This window comes from Arvicanthis niloticus, chromosome 4 (genome assembly GCF_011762505.2).
Source record: "Arvicanthis niloticus isolate mArvNil1 chromosome 4, mArvNil1.pat.X, whole genome shotgun sequence".
Lineage (NCBI taxonomy): Eukaryota > Metazoa > Chordata > Mammalia > Rodentia > Muridae > Arvicanthis > Arvicanthis niloticus.
This window is the reverse complement of record NC_047661.1, coordinates 94,748,481-94,770,718: the sequence shown is the minus strand read 5'-3', so window position 1 is coordinate 94,770,718 and position 22,238 is coordinate 94,748,481. Positions and strand designations below refer to the sequence as shown.

At 40.1% G+C, this 22,238-nt stretch overlaps 1 protein-coding gene across 2 annotated transcripts in view; it reads left to right on the top strand.

The window, feature by feature from the left end:
* Agl (amylo-alpha-1,6-glucosidase and 4-alpha-glucanotransferase) overlaps positions 1-22,238 on the top strand; it is a 63,316-nt gene that overhangs the window by 29,650 nt on the left and 11,428 nt on the right. For both annotated transcript variants that reach the window (XM_076933180.1, XM_076933181.1), the window contains exons 19-29: positions 1,302-1,426; positions 1,515-1,627; positions 1,942-2,076; positions 4,031-4,161; positions 9,069-9,205; positions 9,450-9,583; positions 10,515-10,690; positions 13,373-13,475; positions 17,677-17,902; positions 18,246-18,357; positions 21,807-21,942. In XM_076933180.1, the coding sequence (XP_076789295.1) occupies positions 1,302-1,426; positions 1,515-1,627; positions 1,942-2,076; positions 4,031-4,161; positions 9,069-9,205; positions 9,450-9,583; positions 10,515-10,690; positions 13,373-13,475; positions 17,677-17,902; positions 18,246-18,357; positions 21,807-21,942 (1,528 nt within the window). The remainder of the gene's footprint in view (positions 1-1,301; positions 1,427-1,514; positions 1,628-1,941; positions 2,077-4,030; positions 4,162-9,068; positions 9,206-9,449; positions 9,584-10,514; positions 10,691-13,372; positions 13,476-17,676; positions 17,903-18,245; positions 18,358-21,806; positions 21,943-22,238) is intronic.

Below are 22,238 nucleotides of genomic sequence, written 5' to 3'. Positions count from 1 at the left end.
TGTGTCATGTAGAGCACACTAGCATATAAACATGGTTGACAGAGGATGTTAGGATACAAGCACTTTCACTGCATGGATCAAAGTCTAGACAAATTATTGGCAAGCATTAACATTGTTTGAGTTGTGAAATACTTTTTGCATTTTAATATATTCCTTTTTTAAAAATATGTATAAACATGTACTTTTTTATACTGTGGGCAATCTGTGTGTGCATGTTTGCATTTTTACATATGCATAAATATATAAACAAATACTGCATATGCATTATATACCCATATGTGTGTTTTAAAAGGCAAATATTAAGACTGTTGATAGTCCATCCTCATCTACCATCCTAGCCTTCTGTAAGTCTAGCATTCAGCCAAGTAGATATTTTCATTCTTCTCCAAGTAGTCTTCTCACCCACCTATATATGAATATTTATAGCGTTTGAGGACTAAAGTTTACCTCTTTAAGAAGTCTGTAAGTATAGAGTAAACTCTCTCTTCTAAACATTATTGCATTTATAGTCTGGTTTTTTTTTTTTTTTTTTTTTTTTGACGGTTATGTGTCCCTGAGATTTTCCCTTACTGATTTTTTTCTTGATGTCTATATTTTACTTCCTATGGTAGATAGTATAGTGTAATACAGCACAGACCTATGCAAATAGGAACTGCTTGTTAACTGAATAAAGACTCCCAAACCCCCCCGTCATGTGTGTACATATGTATGTATATGGGTATGTGTGTATATGTGTATTTCTGTATGTATATATGTATGTATATGTATATTTTAAGGAAACAGGACCACAGTGGCACAGGGCAGCCTGGAACCCATCAGGCTAGCCCTGGACCTACAGTTACTGTCCTGCCTTGGCCTCCCAAATTGCTTAGACTGCAGCTGTGCACACCCATACCCCGCTCACATTCTATATTTCTTGCTAATTGCTAAGTATCGTGGCTTTAACTGTATATATTTATGTTTAGTGATCTGGAAAGGTCTTTTTTCTAGTGTTTCTAGTTAGTTTTTTTTGTCTTTAGTATTTTTTGGTATTGAATCAAATGTTCAATCCATATGCCGAGCATACATTATACCCCTGCCCTACACGCCCAAGTCCATAGTTACTCTCCTAGAACTCGCTCACTGTACAGTGTTAGCTGAGGTTTGCTGTTGGTCCTGACCATCCGCAAACATGTCCACTTCTCAGTTCACTGATTGAAATTCCATGTTTTTCCATATGAATATTTAACTTTTAAAGAGTCTCTATTATATTTTGAGTGAATACTAGAATAATTTTTGTTAAAGTCTTTATATTTTCCTAGGCAAAATTGAAGAGGTAGTCCTGGAAGCTAGAACTACTGAGAGGAATACAAAGCCTTATAGGAGAGACGAGAATTCAATCAATGGGATGCCGAACATGACTGTGGAGCTTAGGGAACATATCCAGGTATTTGGGATTCCTGGGTTTTACTGTGCTTAATATCTTAAGGACATTTAAGATACTTAATGAATGGATTTTTTTTATTCTTTTCAAGCTTCATGAAAGTAAAATTGTCAAACAAGCTGGAGTTGCCACAAAGGGTCCCAATGAATATATTCAGGAAATTGAATTTGAAAACCTATCTCCAGGAAGCGTTATTATATTCAGGTATGTAAATTAGAGTTTAGACTGTTGACTTCACTTATACTGAAAATAGTTTTGGGGGTCTGGAGAGATGGTTGAGTGGCTAAGAGTCCCTCCTAATCTTATAAGGGAACCTAAATTCAGTTCCCAGGACCCATGTCAGGTGGGTCCCATATAACCAATGCCAGGGATCTGATGTGCTTGTCTGCTCTCTCTGGACACCTGCACACATACAATTTCTCATACCCACTTAAAAACAAAACTAGAGAAAATAGCTGGTGTATCCTGTTAAGTTTGGGTCACCTAAAATGAACCTATTTTATGTCAACATTATTCAGAGTTAGTCTTGATCCGCATGCTCAAGTTGCTGTTGGAATTCTTCGGAGCCACCTGACGCAGTTCAGCTCTCACTTTAAATCTGGAAGCCTTGCTGTTGACAACGCGGATCCTATATTAAAAGTCCCCTTCGCTTCGTAAGTATTCCTCCTTTTATGGATTTACCACTTTAACAAAATGATGAGCTACCACTGGAGAGAAGGGTGATTTCTCTCCTTGCTACTCAAAGTATGGTCCACAGGCCACTGCGGTCATCGTCAGCCCTGTTAGCATTTCCCTCCATCACCTTATCATTTGTGTATGTGCTCACATTATGTGTTCTTTCTCCATACCTCCTGGATGTATGTATGCCATCACATGCACATGCATGATCTTTCTAAGCTCTACAAGATGTAGTTGCTTACATTATGCTGTTTACCACATCATTTTAGTGTCATTTAGTGATGTCATTTAGTGACGTCATTTTACATCATTATTGTATTACATATAGCTATGTCACAATAAATTTAGTAATTATCCGCTTCGAGACACCTAGAGTGCTTCTAATTATTCCCTATTATGTATCTCAGTACCTTGATTTTTTTGCTAAGTTTTTAAATACCCCTTTGCTTTGCGATGCCACATGGTACTGAAGAAATCCATTTTAGATCTAAGTTTAGCTTCAACACTGTCAGAGTGATCTTGGCCAAGTTATTCAAATTTTCTTCTAGGTTTCTCATTTGGACAGTGGGGCCAATAGTAATACTTACTTCTTAAATTTTGTAAAGATTAAACAGGATAACATGTCATTCCTGCCTCACTTCCCTACCCAAAGCAGACATGACCACCTTCCTTCCCAACCAGTGGCAAAGGTTGAGGGGGGGCGGGGCATAGGCCTGTCTGAGCTGACATGCAGGCCTGGTGAAGGAGTGATCCTACTCCTGCCAATCTCAGGACATAATTCCTGGAGTTTGAACATACCTCGACCTCACTCTTGCTCCAGGACTGCTTCCCACAGCTCCCCCAGCATCACGGTAACACGTGCAAAACATGTGATTCGTGCCTGTCACCTGATAGCTACTTAGCATGTTTTGGTCACTGGCACTAAGCTAAATTTCTCAAAGTGAAATGTTGAGAAAATCACATATTTGAAGTTTTTTAGTACATACTGTAAAGTAACCTCTGGAAAAACTATTAAATAAGCATGTTCAGCTTTATGTAAGAGTGTCATCTTTTCCAAGAATGAATATGTATTATTGTAATGCCATATTTAAGAGCATAAAGTATGCAACACTCAGTAGGTAGAGGCAGGAGGATCCTGCAAGTTCCAGGCAAGCCAGAATTTGCATGGTAGTATATACCTGTAATCATAGCATTTAAAGGGTAGAAGCAGGATGATCAGAAGTTCAGAAGATCACAGCCTAAAGATCTTCCAGCATACTCTTAATGAATAAAATTGACACAGAGCTAGAGACCTGGCTGAGCCCTTAAAAGCACTTGCTGCTCTTGTAGAAGACCAGAGTTCAGTTCTCTTGTACCCATATTGGATGGCTAACAGCTGCTTGTAATTCTACCTTAAGAGGATCCAGTGCTCATTTTGGGCCTTCATAGGCTTCTGCATACACACATGTACAAACACAGATAAAAGTCTTTTTTTTAATCTGTCACTGGATTTTTTTATTTAGTTTGAGTGACATTAGCTCTTATTTAATTTCCACCACATTTTATTTCTTAATTATTACTTGTGCTCTATTATGATTCTGTATGTTTACTTCAGTGATGAGTTTTTAGAACACATATGTACTGATTAGATTTTTTGTCAACTTGATACAGCTAGAGTCGCCTGCTAAGAGGGAACCGCAGTCTGAGAAGAATTTCTCAGAACAGGTTGGCCTGGGGACCAAGTATTCAAATATATGTGCCTCATTCAAACCACCACAGACCTCTGGTTGGTTCTGATCAGAGAGTTTCATCATAGCAACAGAAAAGTGCCTAGAACCAAACGTTTCTGAGATGTTTAATATTTATAATGCAGATTTCTCTTTTTCTTTTACTAACACAAAATGAAATGATAGTATATTTATCTAGTCGCCTTTGTTTTCTAATTCTTAGCATTGCCTCTAAATTGACTTTGGCTGAGCTAAATCAGGTTCTTTACCGATGCGAGTCAGAAGAACAAGAAGACGGTGGAGGTTGCTATGACATACCAAACTGGTCATCCCTTAAGTATGCAGGTCTTCAAGGTAGGTCTATGAGGATAACGGTTTGTATTTTTTTCTTTAGTGGTCATCTTTACAGAATTAAAGAGTATAAGCCTTGAATTTGCCACCTGAGTTCAGGTTATAACTCGTGGATTTTGTTGGTTACCATTATTAAGTAGCATAACATTTCTGAACCCCGATTTCTACCTCAATAAAATATGAATGACAGAACCAGGCATGTGGTAATGCATGTTTTACATTTTTTAGATTATTTTATTTTATGAGTGTGTTTTCCTTGCATGTATGTATGTATTCATGTGCTTGCCTGTTATCCACAAAGGCCAGAAAAAGGTATTAGATCCGCTGGAAGCGGATTTTTGCCATGTGGGTACTGGGTACTGATCTAGTTCTCTGTCTCTATATCAGGCTCAGATGGTGGTTCTATAAGAACTCTATATATTTTAACTATGTAGAATAAACCAAATATGCAACAAAAGTTTCCATTTAAATATTTTGTTTAGAACTTAGTCTCACTTGACATGTCAAGAACATTCATTAGGTGTGCACCACCACTGCCTGGCCTTGTCTTGGTTTATAATGATAGAGAAGTAGGTGTAATTTAGAATCCTCATATGAAAGAAAACATGTAATCCTGTCTGTGTGAGTCCAGCTTATTTCACTTAACATGATGCTTTCTGGTTCCATCTATTTCCCTATAAAGGACATAGTTACACTCAGTACAGTTGAATAAAGGTGCATTGTATGTAATTACACACTCCACGTCTTGGCTTTTGGGACTAGTGCTCCAGGACACGTGGAGGTGCGACATCTCTCTGGCGTGCTGACTTAAGATTCTTTTCAGCATGAACCCAAAAGTGGTGTGTGTCTGAATCACAAGGTAGCTCTAGTTTTAGGAAGCTGCACGCTGATTTCCATACTAACCATGTCAATTTACATGCCATCAGTAGTAAGGGAAGGTGTCCCCGCCCCCACACCCTTGCCAGCATTTCTTGTTTATTTACTATTTTAAATTAGTTTTATCTTTATTATGCAGTGTAGATGTGGGCACGTGCATATCTTTTACCCCTGCTCCATTTCCCAGGGCCTGTTGTCTGTTTTGTTTTGTTTCTTTGGTTAGTTGGTTTTTGGGTTTTTTTTTTTTTTTTTTTTTTTTTTTTTTTTTTTTTTTTTGGTTTTTTGTTTTTGTTTTTCGAGACCGGGTTTCTCTGTGTAGCCCTGGCTGTCCTGGAACTCACTCTGTAGACCAAGCTGGTCTTGAACTCAGAAATCTGAGTGCCTCTGCCTCCCAAGTGCTGGGATTAAAGGCGTGCACCGTTACTGCCCCGTTTGCAGTCTGTCTTCTTGATGATAGTTATTCTGCCTGGGATGACATGGAATCTCACTGTAATTTAATTTGCGTTTCCATCATGACTGAGTCTGAGCTTTCTTTAAAGACCACCTTATGGGCTGGAGCAATAGCTCAGTGGTTAAGAGCACTGGCTGTTCTTCCAGAAGACCTGGGTTCACTTCCCAATACCCACATGGTGGTTTACAACTTCCAGCCCCAGGGGACCAGATGCCCTCTTCTGGCCTCCACAGGTACTGCAAGAACATGCTATGTATTTATATTCAAGCAAATATTCATACACATAATATAAAATTCAAAAAACTTTTTGAAGACCATCTTGTTTTTTGTATCATCTTTCAAACCTTTCTTATCTTCATTCTTGTCTTTGGAGGCAGGGTCCACATGCCCCACACTGGCCTCAGCCACACTATTTTGCTAAGGATAACTTTAAACTCTGATCCTCCTATCCCCACTCTTAAATGCTAGGCCTACATGCATGTATGACCACACCCAGCTTTATAAAGCCTTTTTTGTTTCTCTTTAAAATGTATTTATTTTATGTCTGTGAGTACACTGTCGCTCTCTTCAGACACACCAGAAGAGGGCATCAGATCCCATTACAGATGGTTGTGAGCCACCATGTGGTTGCTAGGAATTGAACTCAGGACCTCTGGAAGAGCAGTCACTGCTCTTAACTGCCAAGCCATCTCTCCAGCCCCATATAAAGTCTTTCTTAATTATTGCTTATCATAGTCATTCGTCCTCAGGCTGACACTTGTATTTGTTTACTATATTTTTTATTTGATCTTTGGAAAATATTACCTTATGCTGGAAATTAGTATATTTTGTGTGTGTGAATATATCTACTATGGTTAAGAAATAGACTATAGGGCTGGAGAGATGGCTCAGTGATTAAGAGCACTGACTGCTCTTCCAGTCTTCCAGAGGTCCTGAGTTCAATTCCCAGCAACCACATGGTGGCTCACAACCATCTGTAATGGGATCCAATGCTCACTTCTGGTGTGTCTGAAGACAGCTACAGTGTACTCACAGACATAAAATAAATAAATCTATTTTAAAAAAAACAAAAACAAAAAACCCAATTTCAAAGCAGCAAAAACAATAACAAAAAAAAAATCTTTAAAAAAAAAAAATAGACTTTAGGGGCTGGAGGGATAGTTCAGTGGTTAAGAGCACTGACGGCTCTTCTAGAAGACTCAGGTTCAATTCCCAGCACCCACATGGCAGTTCACAACTTTGTAACTCCAAAATCTAATACCCTCACACAGTCAGACATACTGGTAAAACACCAGTGCACATAAGATAAAAATAAAATAAATTATTAAAAAAAGAAAGAGACAAGACTTTAACAGGGTGTAGTGGTGCGTGTCTTTAGTGCCAGTAGGTGGATCTCTGTGAGTTCAAGGCTATCCTGGTGTACTTACTGAGTTCCAGAACAGCCAGAGCTACAAAGTGAGACCTTGTCTCAAAACAAACAAACAAAATAACAACAACAACAAAACCAATAAACCAGACTCCTCTATACTAACTAGCTGTATAACCTTGCAGTAAATAAACTCTCCATGGTTCAGTTTTCTCCCCATAATTATGTGCCACAAGGTGGTGTGACTAGGATTAAATCAGCTCGTACTCACTTAACCCTGGTTCAAAGAAAGCACTGAGAAGTCACTTCTCAGGGCTGGAGAGATGGCTCAGGTTAAGCACACTTAACTGCTGTCCCAGAGGGCGGGCCTAGGCTCAGTTCATGAGGTAGCTCAGGGATTACCTGCAACACCATTTGAGATGACCTATGCCCTCTTCTGGCTTTCATGGGTACTGCATTCATATGTTACATACTCATAAATACACAGAGACATAAAAATAAATACATTTTATAAAAGAAATGTGTTGCCAATTTTAAGCTAAAAAATCTTATTTCCTGTCCTTTGACTGGTTCTTCATTAATTTTCTTGTATGTCTCATGAAGGATTTGGCATATTTTTTAAATAAAATGTCCCTTATCTCATTTGCTGGGTTTTGTTGTTGTTTTGTTTTGTTTTTTTACTTTATATCAGTCATTTTTTCCTCTCATAAGTTAACAGTTTGGGCAGCACAAGACATTTTTTTAGCAGACTGTTAATAACAACCATATAAGTGAAATCCCACCTAAGCATGCACTGACCTCCTGCCGTGAGCATGTTTGTGTTCCCCACCTCTTACAATACTCTGTGTTCTGTTCATTTGGAATCTAAGAACCTTTGTTATGGTTCTGCTTCAGATTCTCAACAGCCAGTTAGTATTTGCAGGTTCTTGTGTTCCCTCTCACGTGCCATTTCCTTTGCTCTCCACAGTTACCACCCGTTCTAAGACTAAGCACTTTCTATAAACCAGCCAGCCGGTTCTGCCTCCTACACAAGCCCTGCTTCCCGCTGGCACCGTTAGCTCTGTTTGCTGAAATACCTTTTCATTGTCATTTTTTGTTTTTGTTATTTTTTGTTTTTCGAGACAGGGTTTCTCTGTGTAGTCCTGGCTGTCCGGGAACTCACTCTGTAGACCAGGCTGGCCTGGAACTCAAATCCTCCTGCCTCTGCCTCTCAAGGGCTGGGATTAAAGGTGTGCGCCACCACTGCTGGCTCATTGTCATTTTGTAATTCAGCAGCAGTACCAGGGAGTGCTGAGCAGCCATCCTTCTCTGAAAGTATGGGGGGGGGGGGGGCGGGCGCAGAGGGAGGAGCCTGTAACTCATTGTTTATGCAGTCTTCGTGTCCATCTTCTTTTAAAAGTCACATTTACCAAGAATTCCTAATTCCAGGAGAGAAAAAAATTCTACATCTTAAATTTGTTGTTTTTAATCTTTCAAAATATGCTGTACAAGTAAAATTCATTAAATTCTAACCAAATGAATTTACTTAAAATGAAGCTGGTGAAGCCACATACTGTTTTAAGGTAGAAATTATTATTTTAATGAAGGATGAAAGTATAGTCGTTCTATAGCAGAATTACAGAATCTGCTTTGAGTATGCACAGAAGGCTAGTGACTCTAGAAGTATGCTCCACAGTCACCATATGCCCAGTCATCATATGCCACTTAGTGACTTTGTTCAATTCTAAGTATCTCATGCTATATTTCAGATGCCGCTTCTGAAGCAGGCGTCATCATCATCCGCCATTGTGGGTCTTGCCTCCTCTTAAACCAGTTTTGTGATTCCTTTAATTCCTTCCTAAATATTAATCTACCACTTGTTAACACAGAAATACTCAAGCTTATCTGCTTGATGCTTTAGGGTGAGAAATTATGCCAGTTGCTTTCAATGTTATAATATTAAATACAAATAAAAAGAACAGTCGCAGAAGTCCTGACTCTCAGGAAGCTTTGCATTGTTCTTGCAGCAGCAGATCCCTTCTTTCCAGCTTTTATGTCCTTGTTAAAGAAGGCACCCTGATACTTTCCTCACTCAGCCATGCTAAGTGCCATTGTCAACTGCATAGCCATTATGTCTGCCTGTATATATGTTCACCCAAATCCTTAGAGACTGGACAGAAGCTAAGCAACAAGAACATTTTGACTCTTCCAACAGCTCAATAATGTCTTAATTTTTAGGATTAATGTCCGTGTTGGCAGAAATAAGACCAAAGAATGACTTGGGGCATCCTTTCTGTGAAAACTTGAGGTCCGGAGACTGGATGATCGACTATGTCAGCGGCCGGCTTATTTCGCGATCAGGAAGTATTGCTGAAGTAAGTAGAATGGGGTTCTAGTCCAGACAATCGGGGGGACATTGAGAATTATGTATTACTCTGTTAGAGATCAGTTACAGTTTCCTTGAGCCATTTTCCTTTCTTGATCATCTTTCAGTTCTAACGAGTGGTCATCTTCTTAATGGATTACTGACCAGCAAAGTCACATATTTAGATTTAATTCTTAAAATATAGCTAGCCTATAAACACAGCAAATTAACTTTTCAAATTATTTCTGTAACAGGTTGGTAAATGGTTGCAGGCTATGTTCTTCTACCTGAAGCAGATCCCACGATACCTCATCCCATGTTACTTTGATGCTATATTAATTGGTGCATATACCACTCTGCTGGATGTAGCATGGAAACAGATGTCAAGGTATACCCAACGTAACTTGAGTGAATGGGCATAGCTGGCTGGAAGCTATAAAGAGTGATTTATACATGATTTTAAAAGACCAAAACCTGAGGAACTAGCATAGACTCAGAGCTGAGGAACTTTTCAGGTGGACAGTACGTTTACTAGCATCCTTTAGTCTAGAACATGCAAAACCAAATGGAGAGTTTGCTTGGGGTTTGTTTTGTTTTGAGACAAGGTCTTGTGTATTGAAGACCTCAGTTGCACTGTGTAGGCAAGGATGAGTTTATGCTTCTGATTCTCCAGCCTCCACTCCCAGACACTGAGATTACAAGTGTGCATCCAGTTTATAATGTGCTGAGGATCAATCCCAGGGCTTCAGGTGCACAGACAAGCACCCTACACAAAAACACACACACACACTGTGTACACATTTTACAATTTGATGGGGATGTTTGGGTGTCTAGCTTGGTAGAGCATCATTTGTGTAGCAAGCATAAGGCCTTCGGTTCAGTCCCCAGCTAAGGGGTTGGGAGTAAGGGGTGGGGTTTCAATCTAGTTTACAAAGCCTGTAAAATATGATATGGAGGGGCTGGAGAGATGGCTCAGAGTTTAAGAGCACTGACTGCTCTTCCAGAGGTCATGGGTTCAATTCCCAACAACCACATAGTGGCTCACAACCATCTATGATGGGATCTGATCCCTCCCTTCTTCTAGTGTGTCTGAAGAGAGTGACAGTGTACTCACAGACAGAAAATAAATAAATAAACCTTTAAAAATTATGATATGGAAAAATAAAATTATTTTATATTTGTTTTATTACTTCACTAACTTGTTAAATGACACCCATAAAACTATTTTACCGTTTTACACATTTCTATAGAAAAATCAGTTGGCAAAAGGAATACATAATTAGAGAGCGCAAAAGCGTCATGTTTCCATTTTGTTACAGCTTTGTTCAGAATGGGTCGACCTTCGTGAAGCACCTGTCCCTGGGTTCTGTGCAGATGTGCGGAGTCGGGAAGTGCCCTTGTCTGCCGCTGCTTTCTCCCTCGCTCCTGGATGTGCCCTGCAGGTTAAATGAGATCACAAAGGAGAAGGAGCAGTGCTGTGCCTCCCTGGCTGCAGGTGAGGATGGTGGCGGAGGTCAGAGGCCAACAAGGAAACCCCGTGGGAAAATGATGGTTTTTAAATCCATATTATCCAAGGTTTTTATGCCATAGCTTAGTAAACTGCTCACTTGATAGCCTCTCGCTCATAATAATAATTCTTACTGTTTAACTGTAACTATGTATTATCCACTTATATGTATTTTTGTTGGTGGTTGGGTAATCCTATCTTCTGCAGGTATCTGTTAAGTCCCACTTCTTGGCATCTTAAATATCTTTAATTAAATTAATTTAATACCGTTTCCCCTGTTGTTCTTCCCTGGTTTTTAAAAGTAAACCAACATTGCAGTTATTAGGAGATTGCAAGATATGAAATACAAAGCATGTTAAATGATTTTTTTATCATGTTTATGTCTTCGTTGTTGTCAAATACTTTAAGCCATATTTACTGGCACCATCTTTTGCAAGTAGGTTGCAAACATCCAAGTAATCAGAATATGCCCAAAGAAAGGTTTTTCTTTTTAATAAACGTCCAGTGTGTGTTCAGAAAGCATCAAGTAGCTGAGGCTGCTAACGTTTGGAACATCCCATTGCTTCTCAGGCACTTGGCAAAGTGAAGCATAATGTTTACGGCTTTCCAAATTACTGTGAAATATATAAGGTAATAGTGACTAGTAATATCATCTGCGAGGCACCCTCTGCTAGTCTAAGTTTTCAGTTTGCGTTGGCTCAGGTCAGACGAAAGACCATGTGGTATCCAACAGCACTGCCTTTCCCTTAGAATGATCACAACCTTCTGTCTGGGGCTGAGGCACAGAGCAGTACCTAGTGAGTGCAGGGCCCTGATAAGCTCAGTTCCTCGGCATTGCGCACAGAAACCTTTAACTAGGGAGAGGAATACAATGAGAGTCCACTTTCACTCTCTAATTGTGTTTCAGGTTTTCATTTGACTGATGGTCCTGGTAGCCGTCATCCCCATGACAAGCAAGTGCTCAGTACTTAGAACCGGGGCAGTGTGGGGAAAACTTCAGATTTAAAGCCTAACTTTTAAAAGCCTATTACATAAACTAATAGCTTCAACCTTTTAAATTATGTACTGCTAGTAAACACCCCCAGAATATATGCATTTATGCCACTTAGTGATAAAATTTATAGCACTTGATATGTGTATATCTAACAGATACATAACATAAATATAAATAATGGTTCAAATATTCTGATATTTTAAGGGAGTGTTTTGCCTAATTTACTCTAGACAAAGGTAAAATGTTAAGCAGATTTGCCACTAGGTTTCAGCTTGTTTTAAACTGATAGAAGTGCTTCTTTTTGAGTAGTATTGCAAAAAAAAAAAAAAAAAAGTAGTTAATGTTTATGATAACTGACAACTTAGAAATTACCCCCAAAATACTTGACTTATAAGTTGTATACTCAGAAGACAAAATAAAAGGAGACATAAACAGTTCTGCATGTCAGTACTAAGGGCTTCTGCTTTTTGTAGCTGTTGTTGAGACATGATCTTACTATGTAGCCCAGGCTCTCCCCAAACTTGACATCTGCCTGCTTGCACCTCCTGTGACTTTGATTAGGTTTGTATCGTGCCATCCAGTTCATTTTTCATTTTAACATCAGTAAACTCTGGTGTTTTAAGGCATGCTAATTCAAACTCACTCTGGAGTGATGCATGAAAGATGTTGAGTTACAGCACTGAGAAGAGCTGCTGACGTTATTGTAATCAGTGCCAAAACCAGCTTTCTGACCAGCAAATAATTTGTAGTGTGTTTGAAGGCGTTTCGTACATCATTTTGGAAACTACATAGGAAATAAATCTACTGGTACTTTTAATTCTGTTTTGTCTTACTTGGAATATTCAAGTTAGTAACACTGAGGTCTTTGACTCTGTCTTCATAAATTGTTTATATAAAAGCATAAGACTTAAAATTATTTCCTACAGCCGGGCAGTGGTGGCGCACACCTATAATCCCAGCACTTGGGAGGCAGAGGCAGGCGGATTTCTGAGTTCGAGGCCAGCCTGGTCTACAGAGTGAGTTCCAGGACAGCCAGGACTACACAGAGAAACCTTGTCTTGAAAAACAAAAACATAAAAAAAAATTTCCTATATAACTACATATATATATATATAGTTTTATATGTAAACTATATATACATAGTTTATATATACATTATATATAGAGAGAGTGTGTGTGGCAAGTATAGCACTATTAATCTGTTGTAAAATGATACGAAATTTGGTGATAAACTTTCACTATAGATACATTAATAGACACTTAATTGGATACTGTTGTGATAATCATTTCACATTTATATTAACTTGTAGCCCATAGAGTCAGGGCAGAATTTTTTAAAGTATGTGCTTAAAGTGGTATCATATCACTTTATATATTAAATATGTGATCTCTAATTTTAAGCTTTTAAGTTTTTAAATGCAAAAACAATTCAAATCGTCTCAGAGCTCCTCTGGCTCTTGGGGCTGGGATGAAACTGAAGTGCAGAGCCCTTGTTCAGCCACCTTTAGTCTCCTTTGAGTCACAGATGCCTTCCAGACTCTGATGTCACATAAAAGCTGAGGTTAAGTGCAGATGTACATTTTGCTAGAGGATTCTGGAAGGTTTGCAGGCTCCTAATCTGCCCTTTAGTCCAAACCTAAAGCATGATTAACACCTGACTTTGTGGCTTTTGGCAGGCTTACCTCACTTTTCTTCTGGTCTTTTTCGATGCTGGGGGAGGGATACTTTCATTGCACTTCGAGGGATGCTGCTGGTTACTGGACGCTACCTGGAAGCCAGGTAAGAGCCTCTGCAGAGCTGGCAAAGTTTGTGACGTTCCCTCTGACCCATCAATGCTAGAAAAGTATGTTTTCCTTGGAGTGTGTGTGTGTGTGAGTGAAAGAGAGAGAGAGAGAGAGAGAGAGAGAGAGAGAGAGAGAGAGAGCGCGCATTGGAATGCCACCATGCACATGTGGAGCCAGAGAATGGCTTGCTGGGATTTTACTTTCATTCCACCATGTGGGTGCCAGAAATCCAATTCAATGTTAGAATTGGTGGCAAGTACCAGTGAGCTGTCTCATAGCCTCCAGATATTTAGGTTTTGTTTTTTATGTGCTTGTTTAGTAGGTTTAAAGAATTTCAGAGGAAAAGGGCAACTTGGAAGTTACTACATTCCATACTAGGTTCGTAAGTTTATTTTTTAAAAATGAGACCACTTGGGAGGCAGAGGCAGGCGGATTTCTGAGTTCGAGGCCAGCCTGGTCTACAGAGTGAGTTCCAGGACAGCCAAGGCTATACAGAGAAACCCTGTCTCGAAAAAACAAACAAAAAGAGAGAGAGAGAGAGAGAGAGAGAGAGAGAGAGAGAGAGAGAGACCCATTTTCTGCTTTCATAAAGAGTATTGCTGACTCATTTTAAAAAGGAATTACATTACGTTTTCTCCATTTCTTGTCAAGCTTACAACCCACAATTTTGATTCTTTCCAGGCTGAAGTGATGTTTTCTTTTATCATAGTGTTAGGAATAAATTTACTGCAATTAAAAAGTTCATTCAGCTAGATGTAAGAAGTACAAGCCTTTGATCCCAGCACTTGGAGGCAGAGACAGGCAGATCTCTGTAAGTTGAGGCTAGCTTAGTCTAAACATGGTGAGTTCTAAGACAGCCAGGGCTTCATAGAGAGACCCTAATTTCAAAAATCCTAAAAAAAAAAAATTAAAAGTTCTACAATAGTGCCATCTTTGATGTGATGTACAAGTTGTTGTCACTCATCATCACCTGTGACCTTGATGCACATGCAGGTTCTTGGTGCCCAAATCAAAGCTCCTCACTCCAGACCTAGGGATGAGAAGGTGTTGGAATGCCAAACTGTTCCCACATCTCCAGTCATTATCAGAAGCCTGAAACTAATTTAAAAGCACTACTCTGTAAGCTAAAATGTTTAACATAAAAGCATTTTTATGAAACTTTTATTTTTATGCTATCAGAAAAATTAGTGGTGTTTCCCTCTTCAGGTGTTAGAAGTTTTATTTGTAATAATTTTATTTTTGATTTACAATAATGCTTATTTTTAATTATGTGCATGGGGTTGTCTTAGTTAGAGTTTTACTTCTGTGAACAGACACCATGACCAAGGCAAGTCTTATAAGGACAACATTTAATTGGGACTGGCTTACAGGTTCAGAGGTTTAGTCTATTATCATCGAGGTGGGAGCATGGCAGCATCTAGACAGGCATGGTGCAGGCAGAGCTGAGAGTTCTACATCTTCATCTGAAGGCTGTTAGCAGAATACCAGTTTCCAGGCAGCCAGGATGAAGGTCTTATAGCCTACACTCACAGTGACACACCTACTCCAACAAGGCCACACCTCCTAATAGTGCCACTCCCTGTGCACACATACACAAACCACCACGGGGCACTGATGCTCAGCAAGACCAGAAGAGGGCATTGGATCCCTGGAGCCGCAGTTCTAGGCCACCCAGCGTGGATGTTAGTAAAACAGTTACGTCTTCTACAAGAACAGAACATGCTCCTAACCACTGAGCCGTCTCTCTACCTTACTTTGGTCATTTTTAAATTGAATTGTCTAGGTAGTTACCTAAAATGATCTGCATCTCCTCCTTCAATCTTAATATAAAGTATTTTCTAATTGAGTGGTGACAATTATGCAACATACAGTTTGGGGCTGCCTGGGTATGGTGGCATATTCCTTTCATCCTAGCACTCTGGAGGCAGAGGGAGGCAGATCTCTTATGAGTTCAAGACCAGCCAAGTCTACATAGAAAATTCCAGGAAAGCCAGGGCTACATAGTGAGATGCTGTCTCAAAATAAATAAATAAATAAATAAATAAGTAAATAAATGAATGAATGAATGAATGAATGAATGAATGAATAGTAAATTGAGAGGCTCACAGATGGCTCAGTGGGTCAGGGTGCTTGGTGTGTAAAGGTACTTGCTGTGCAAACTTGGTGACCTGCCTTCAATTCCTAGAACCCACATAGGAGGGGGGATGGGATAAGGGGTTCCTGGATGGGGGATGGGGGAAATGGGGTAAGGGGATAACATCTGAAATATAAATAAAATATCCAATAAAAAATTTTTTTAAAAAAATGAAGGGAACTGACTTCACAATGTTGTCCTCAGACCTCAACACAACACCACCACACATACACACACACCGATGATGATGATGATGATGATGATGATGATGATGATGATGATGATAATTATTTTAAAACTTGGGGGAACTAGAGAGATGGTTCTGTACTTAAGAGCACGGGCTGTTCTGGAGGACTCAGGTTTGATTCTCAGCAAACACATGGAGGCTCACACCATCTGTAACTCCATTTCCAAGGGATTTGACACCTTCTTCTGGCCTCGGGCAGGACTTCAGGTACCAGGTAGACTGACATACATGTAGGCAAAACACCATACACATAAAATAACTTTTAAAAGATAAATTTGGAAGGCTAATTGCTTCCGTATCAGATGCCATAAGCAAATGGTTTAGAAATCAGATAAAAAATAAGTCTGGATGGACACCTTTAATCCCAGAACTCTGGAGAAAGGCAGACAGATCTCTGAGTTCAAGGCCAGCCTGGTCTACAGAGCTAGTTCCAAGACAGCCAGGGCTACACAGAGAAACCCTGTCTTGAAAAACGAAAACCAAACAAACAGGATTCAGCAAAACACAGTGGCAGCAACCTTTGCCTGTGGTATGGACAGCTTCTGATGCTGGCTCATTTCAGCAGCTGACAGCTGCCGTCTTCCCTTCGTGTTTTCTGTGGGACAGTCCGAGTACTCACCTTACTGTGTGAGATGACTGCTGCGGTTAACATGCCCGAAAGGCTCTCTGACACAGAGTACACACTCAAAAAGGTTCGGGTTTTAAATCAGTGCTACAGCGGTGGCTACAGTCGTGGTCCCCATCCTCAGTCATCACCCTGTGTGCTGTTACGGAGTTCCGTCTCTTCATTTTACCATTGGCCGTCTAGATCATGGGTCATCACACTGTGTTCTATCACCTTTTGTGTGACCTGTAAGCAATAGAAGCTTCCTATGGCACTCTTAGAAGCCAAGTATCAAACGGAGACATTATACGGACTAGACCACTTCAGTGACCTGTCCTCACCTGCTAGGTATAAGCTTTGTAGAGTGCGATGCCATCTTACAGACTAAGTTCTCATGTGTACATGGATAACAGCTCAGAGCATAAACTGTCATCTATCAGTTAATGATGTGAGTCATGGTTGGAGTTTTGCTGCTGTTGTTTGGGGGTTTTGTTTTGTTTGTTTCTTTGCTTTAAAACAGGGTCTTGCCACGTAGCACTAAATACCCTACAACTCCTGTAGGCCAGCTAGTCTAGAATTCACAGAGACCTGCCTACTCCCACCGCCTGTGCGCTGGGATGAATTATAGTTTTTAAGGCCAACTTCTGTCTATTTGTCTTCTTATATATTTACATTGTCTTTGATCTCTACTATGTCCAGTAATAAAATGCATATTGAAGGATTACTGAAATACCTGAAATATTGAAATATTATAGATCTCAAAGACAAAGCTAGGACCTGGAGAGACTGCTCAGTGGCTAATGGCACTCACCTCTCTTGAAGAGTTCAGTTCCCAGAACCCACATGGCAGCTCACGCCCACCTTAACTCAGTTCTGGGGGATCCAGCATACTTCTCACCTCTGTGTTTCTTCACACCATACACATGTGGTGCACATACGTACACACAGGCAAACACTTATACACAGATAATATAAATAAATGCATCTTTTTAAAATATAGAAGTTATGGCAGTCCTTATAAATACCCAGCTGAGGACCTGACTCCAAAGATGCAAAGCCTGTTACAGAAAGAGAAAGTTCCCCAGGTTACTGGAGAGAAAAGCTGGGCTGGCGGCCGGGCATCTCCCAGACCCCTGAAAAGGTGACCTTGTTCTCCTTCATCTTTATAGGCGTTGTCGTCTCAAACAATCCATTTGCTTCTGTTGTTTCAGGAATATTATTTTAGCGTTTGCTAGTACCCTGAGGCACGGTCTCATTCCTAACCTCCTTGGTGAAGGGACGTATGCCAGGTACAACTGCCGGGATGCGGTGTGGTGGTGGCTGCAGTGCATTCAGGACTATTGCGGGATGGTTCCGAACGGTCTAGACATCCTCAGATGCCCAGTGTCCCGAATGTATCCAACAGACGATTCCGCACCCTTGCCTGCTGGGACACTGGTAAAGAGCATTTCCTAAAATAATTTTCAATAAAATGTAGCTTTATTTTTTTTTAATGTAAACTATTAAGGCTCCAAGTCATAAGAATTCAGATATAAGGAAATGTCAATATCAATATTCCCTTAGTGTCAACACAGCGAGAAGTTACAGAGATAAGACTTGCTCCTCGCTTAAACCCAGAGCGTGGGAACATAGGTGCTGCTGCTTTTCCCAGCCCCACCCACTCCCTGCTTCCTCCTCCAAGGGAAAGTCTGTATCCCCACATTCCTAGAGTTGAGGGATTTAGGAAAATAAGACTGTGACCCATTCCTAACAGAAGCGATGTCCCTGCTGTCTCCAACAGGATCAGCCTTTGTTTGAAGTCATACAGGAAGCTATGCAAAGGCACATGCAAGGCATCCAGTTCCGAGAGCGGAACGCCGGCCCACAGATCGATCGAAACATGAAGGACGAGGGTGCGTAACGTCAGCGTCATGGTTAAGACTCACCAGTGCTGTCAAATTAACCCTTGCTGTTGCTTTACAAATACTTGTGTGCAAAACCTGAAGCTTGACCTGAGAAAGGCAAACATCGTTCCAGATCTCTCCAAGCTTGTGTTACTAAAGAAAAGATAAAAGGTTGTATCTTTTGTCAGCCAATTTTCAAGGTGATATTGACATTATAATTTATTTCATGTATATGAGTTTTTGTTACCTGCAAGTATGTCTGTGCACCATGAGCATGCTTGGTGCCTGCAGAGGTCAGAAGAGAACATCAGATCCCTGGAAACTGGAGACCAAGATGGTTGTGAACCCAGGTCCTCCACAAGAGCAACAGTATTAACTGCTGAACCATCTCTCCAGCCCTTAGTGGTACAATTTCTATTCATTCTCTCTCTCTCTCTCTCTCTCTCTCTCTCTCTCTCTCTCTCTCTCTCTCTGTGTCTGTTGTGTTTTTTTTTTTTTTTTTTTTTTTTTTTTTTTTTTTCGAGACAGGGTTTCTCTGTGTAGTCCTGGCTGTCCTGGAACTCACTTTGTAGACCAGGCTGGCCTCGAACTCAGAAATCCGCCTGCCTCTGCCTCCCAAGTGCTGGGATTAAAGGCGTGCACCACCACCGCCCGGCTACAATTTCTATTCTCAATGCTAGTATTACCTTTTTATTACCAGGTATGATGGCCTATGCCTGTAATCCAGCACTCAGGAGGTAGAGGAGGGCTATCCTGAGTTCAAGACTAGCCTGAACTACACAGTGAAACCTTGACTCAAGAACATAAAAAGGAAGCCCAGCATTGTAGTACATGGCTTTAGTCCCAGCACTAGGGAGTCAGATCCCTGAGTATGAGGTCAGCCTAGTCTACAGAGTGAGTTCCAGATCACAGCTGTGTACAGAGACACCTGTCTCAAAAATTAATTAGTTAATTCTGTTTCTGAGAATTGAATGTTACGTGCCAGGCTTTGTGGTGATGGCTTTACCTTTGTCATTCCTAATTCCTGAAGACATTAAGAATGAATTACATTGGGATGACAGTTAAAATGTGTGGTGAACAAGCGTGAGTCAGAACTCAGATCTCCAGAACCTGTGTAAATGCCAGGTGAGCTGCTGGTAGCTCCAGCCTCTGAAGGCAGAGGCATGGCATCTGGAAACAGGTGAGCCAGCCAGTGAGACTAGCATAGCCTACAGAGAGCTTGGGTCTGACTGAGAGACCCAGACTATACAAACAAGGTAGAAGAGGGAGCAAGGAAGGCTAGACAACAACCTCAGGCCTACACACACTTGCATACGTATGTGCACCAGCACACATAGGAACACACGTAAACATGCATACACACTACACATACACACTCCTGAAAGACGTTGTTTAAGTGAAAGATTACATTACATTATTCCCATTTTCACTAAATGAGAGAACTAAAAAGTCAGCTTCCCAGAGCTGCTAGAGGGCAGAGGGAGGATGTCACTCATGGTTGACCTCTGTGTAGACCGGCTGACCTGTGCACCGCCACAGTGGGTATATCACATTAAAGTAGTGACACTCTCTTAACTCACTTTGGGTTTACCATGTCCTCATCCTAAGGCCAGCCAGTACAGGGTTAGTCGCCTCATCACCCCTCATTTACACTCTGGGGTAGGTTTTGATGATTTTGGTATATATTTACTTTAGTCTTATAACTATGATTTATGTGAGGTTTTAGTTATAATTTTTAAAAAATGCAGATTCATAAAAAGTTGTAAAGTCATAAGAATACTGTACATAGGATACAGTACCCTTCAACTTTTAGGATGTTTTAATGTAAGTGGAGTCAAAGATCAGAGTCCAGATGTGTAGGATGCTGCTAGCTGGGCTGTCCTCCATTCACTTCTCCCTCCTCTCCACATCACCTCATCTGGACGAGCCATCCGCTCTGTGAAGTTGGAGCCTTGTTCATGAGACCACTACCACATAAAGACATAAAGCTAGTCCATCAGCACAGACATTTTATGTATCCCATATACCCACTGCAGCCCCACCCTGGTCTCACTACTAATCTCTGCCTCCCTGCACTGTCGTTATTTTGAACGTATTTATAAATGCACTGTTTCTTTGTTTGTTTTGAGATCAGTCTCTGTGTGGCTCTGGCTGTCCTGGATCTCACATGTAGACCAAGTCAGTCTCGAACTCACAGCGATGGATCGTCTGCCTCAACATCCTGAGTGCTGAGATTAAAAGTCGGGCATACACCTGGCTTTGGAATTTTTATATAAATTGAATATTCAATATGTAATTTTTTTATTTGGCTGATCAAGACAGGATTTTGCTTTGAAGCTTCAGGTGGCCTGGAACTGCTGTATAGAGCAGACTTACCTTGAATCATGATGGTTTATTATTTATCGTAGTATAATAGGATAGTAGCACCACACAAATACTAACTCACTAAGTTAATTGGTAACAACCACTGATACACTTTTTATCCTTCACTAAGAGAAGCCAATGGATATAGGTTCAGTATCCAAAGAACATTTTTATAGGATCTCTGAGATTTTTATGGTTTACTGTTGTTGTTTTTGTTGTAGTATGAAACACTTCAAATTTAAGTGAGCAAAATAATTTTTACCTTTGAAACTGGTATTGAAATTAAATATATTAATTTACTATATTTTCTTTATATCTTTCTGTTTTACTTTGAAAAGAAATAAAACATACCACATAATCCAAAGATTCTCTTTTTTATTTTTTTAATTTCTTATCTAGAGTTGATGGCTAGGCTGTAACTGAAGTATACTGTTTTCATGTATATTTTTATATTTTATGCATTTATATATGTTAGAGCAGTATAAATTAGATGTGATATATATTATGAAGTTTAAAGTCGATGTGTTATATATATGTATATATATAATATGATTATATTAGTTTCTTAAACTCTACACTCTATACGAATATATCAGATATATAAAAGAATCATAGATTAAAATCTGTATTTTAAGTCTTTATTTTTAAAAAGGTTTTTATTTGCTACCTTCTGTAACATGTTTACTAAATCATTTTGTCTTAGGGACTTAGTCATCTTGTTCCATAGATCCAGTTTGTTCATTCAAAGGACAGAGTGTTTCCTAGTGTACACAATGTTAAAGACATTCTTCTACTGAGTAGAGCTGTGATTTTGCTAATGTAAGCAGTGCTTTAGAAAGAACATTATCGTATGCAGTTCTGGGTACACACGGGTGTCTTTGGAAAGAAAAATGAAATTTACATGTGTTTTCTATAAAACTGAATGATTTTTAGTTGTTTTTTTAAAAAGTGCCACTGTGAGGCTTACCTAGCTTCAAGCTCACTATCCAGCTTCAAACACGTGTGTGGTCCTCCTGCCTCTGCACCTTGCGTGCTGGGACCACAGTCCTGCACCTCCATGGCTGCTTTGTAAGTGTCTTATTTTGCGTTTTCAGGTTTCAACATAACTGCAGGGATTGATGAAGAAACAGGATTTGTTTATGGAGGAAATCGCTTCAACTGTGGCACGTGGATGGATAAAATGGGAGAGAGTGACCGAGCTAGAAACAGGGGAATCCCAGCCACCCCAAGGTAGAGTCCATGTCCTGATGCTGCCGCAGGTGCACTTTTAATTCACTGGCTCCGTTTTTAAACATATTTACTCACGGGCATCTTTGGTTCTGCTAACCATGGTCCTCACAGTAAATCCTTCCAGACCTATCGTCTCCCCTCCTCCTCCTCTGCTGTTTCCTTCTCTGCTCATTCCTTCCTCGCCTTCATTACACAGATAGAACAGCTGTCTCTGTGTAAGTGATCTGTTCCCATCTGGGAGATCAATCTAAAACATTTTTATGATTCATTATCTCAATGGTTAAGACATCTTTAAA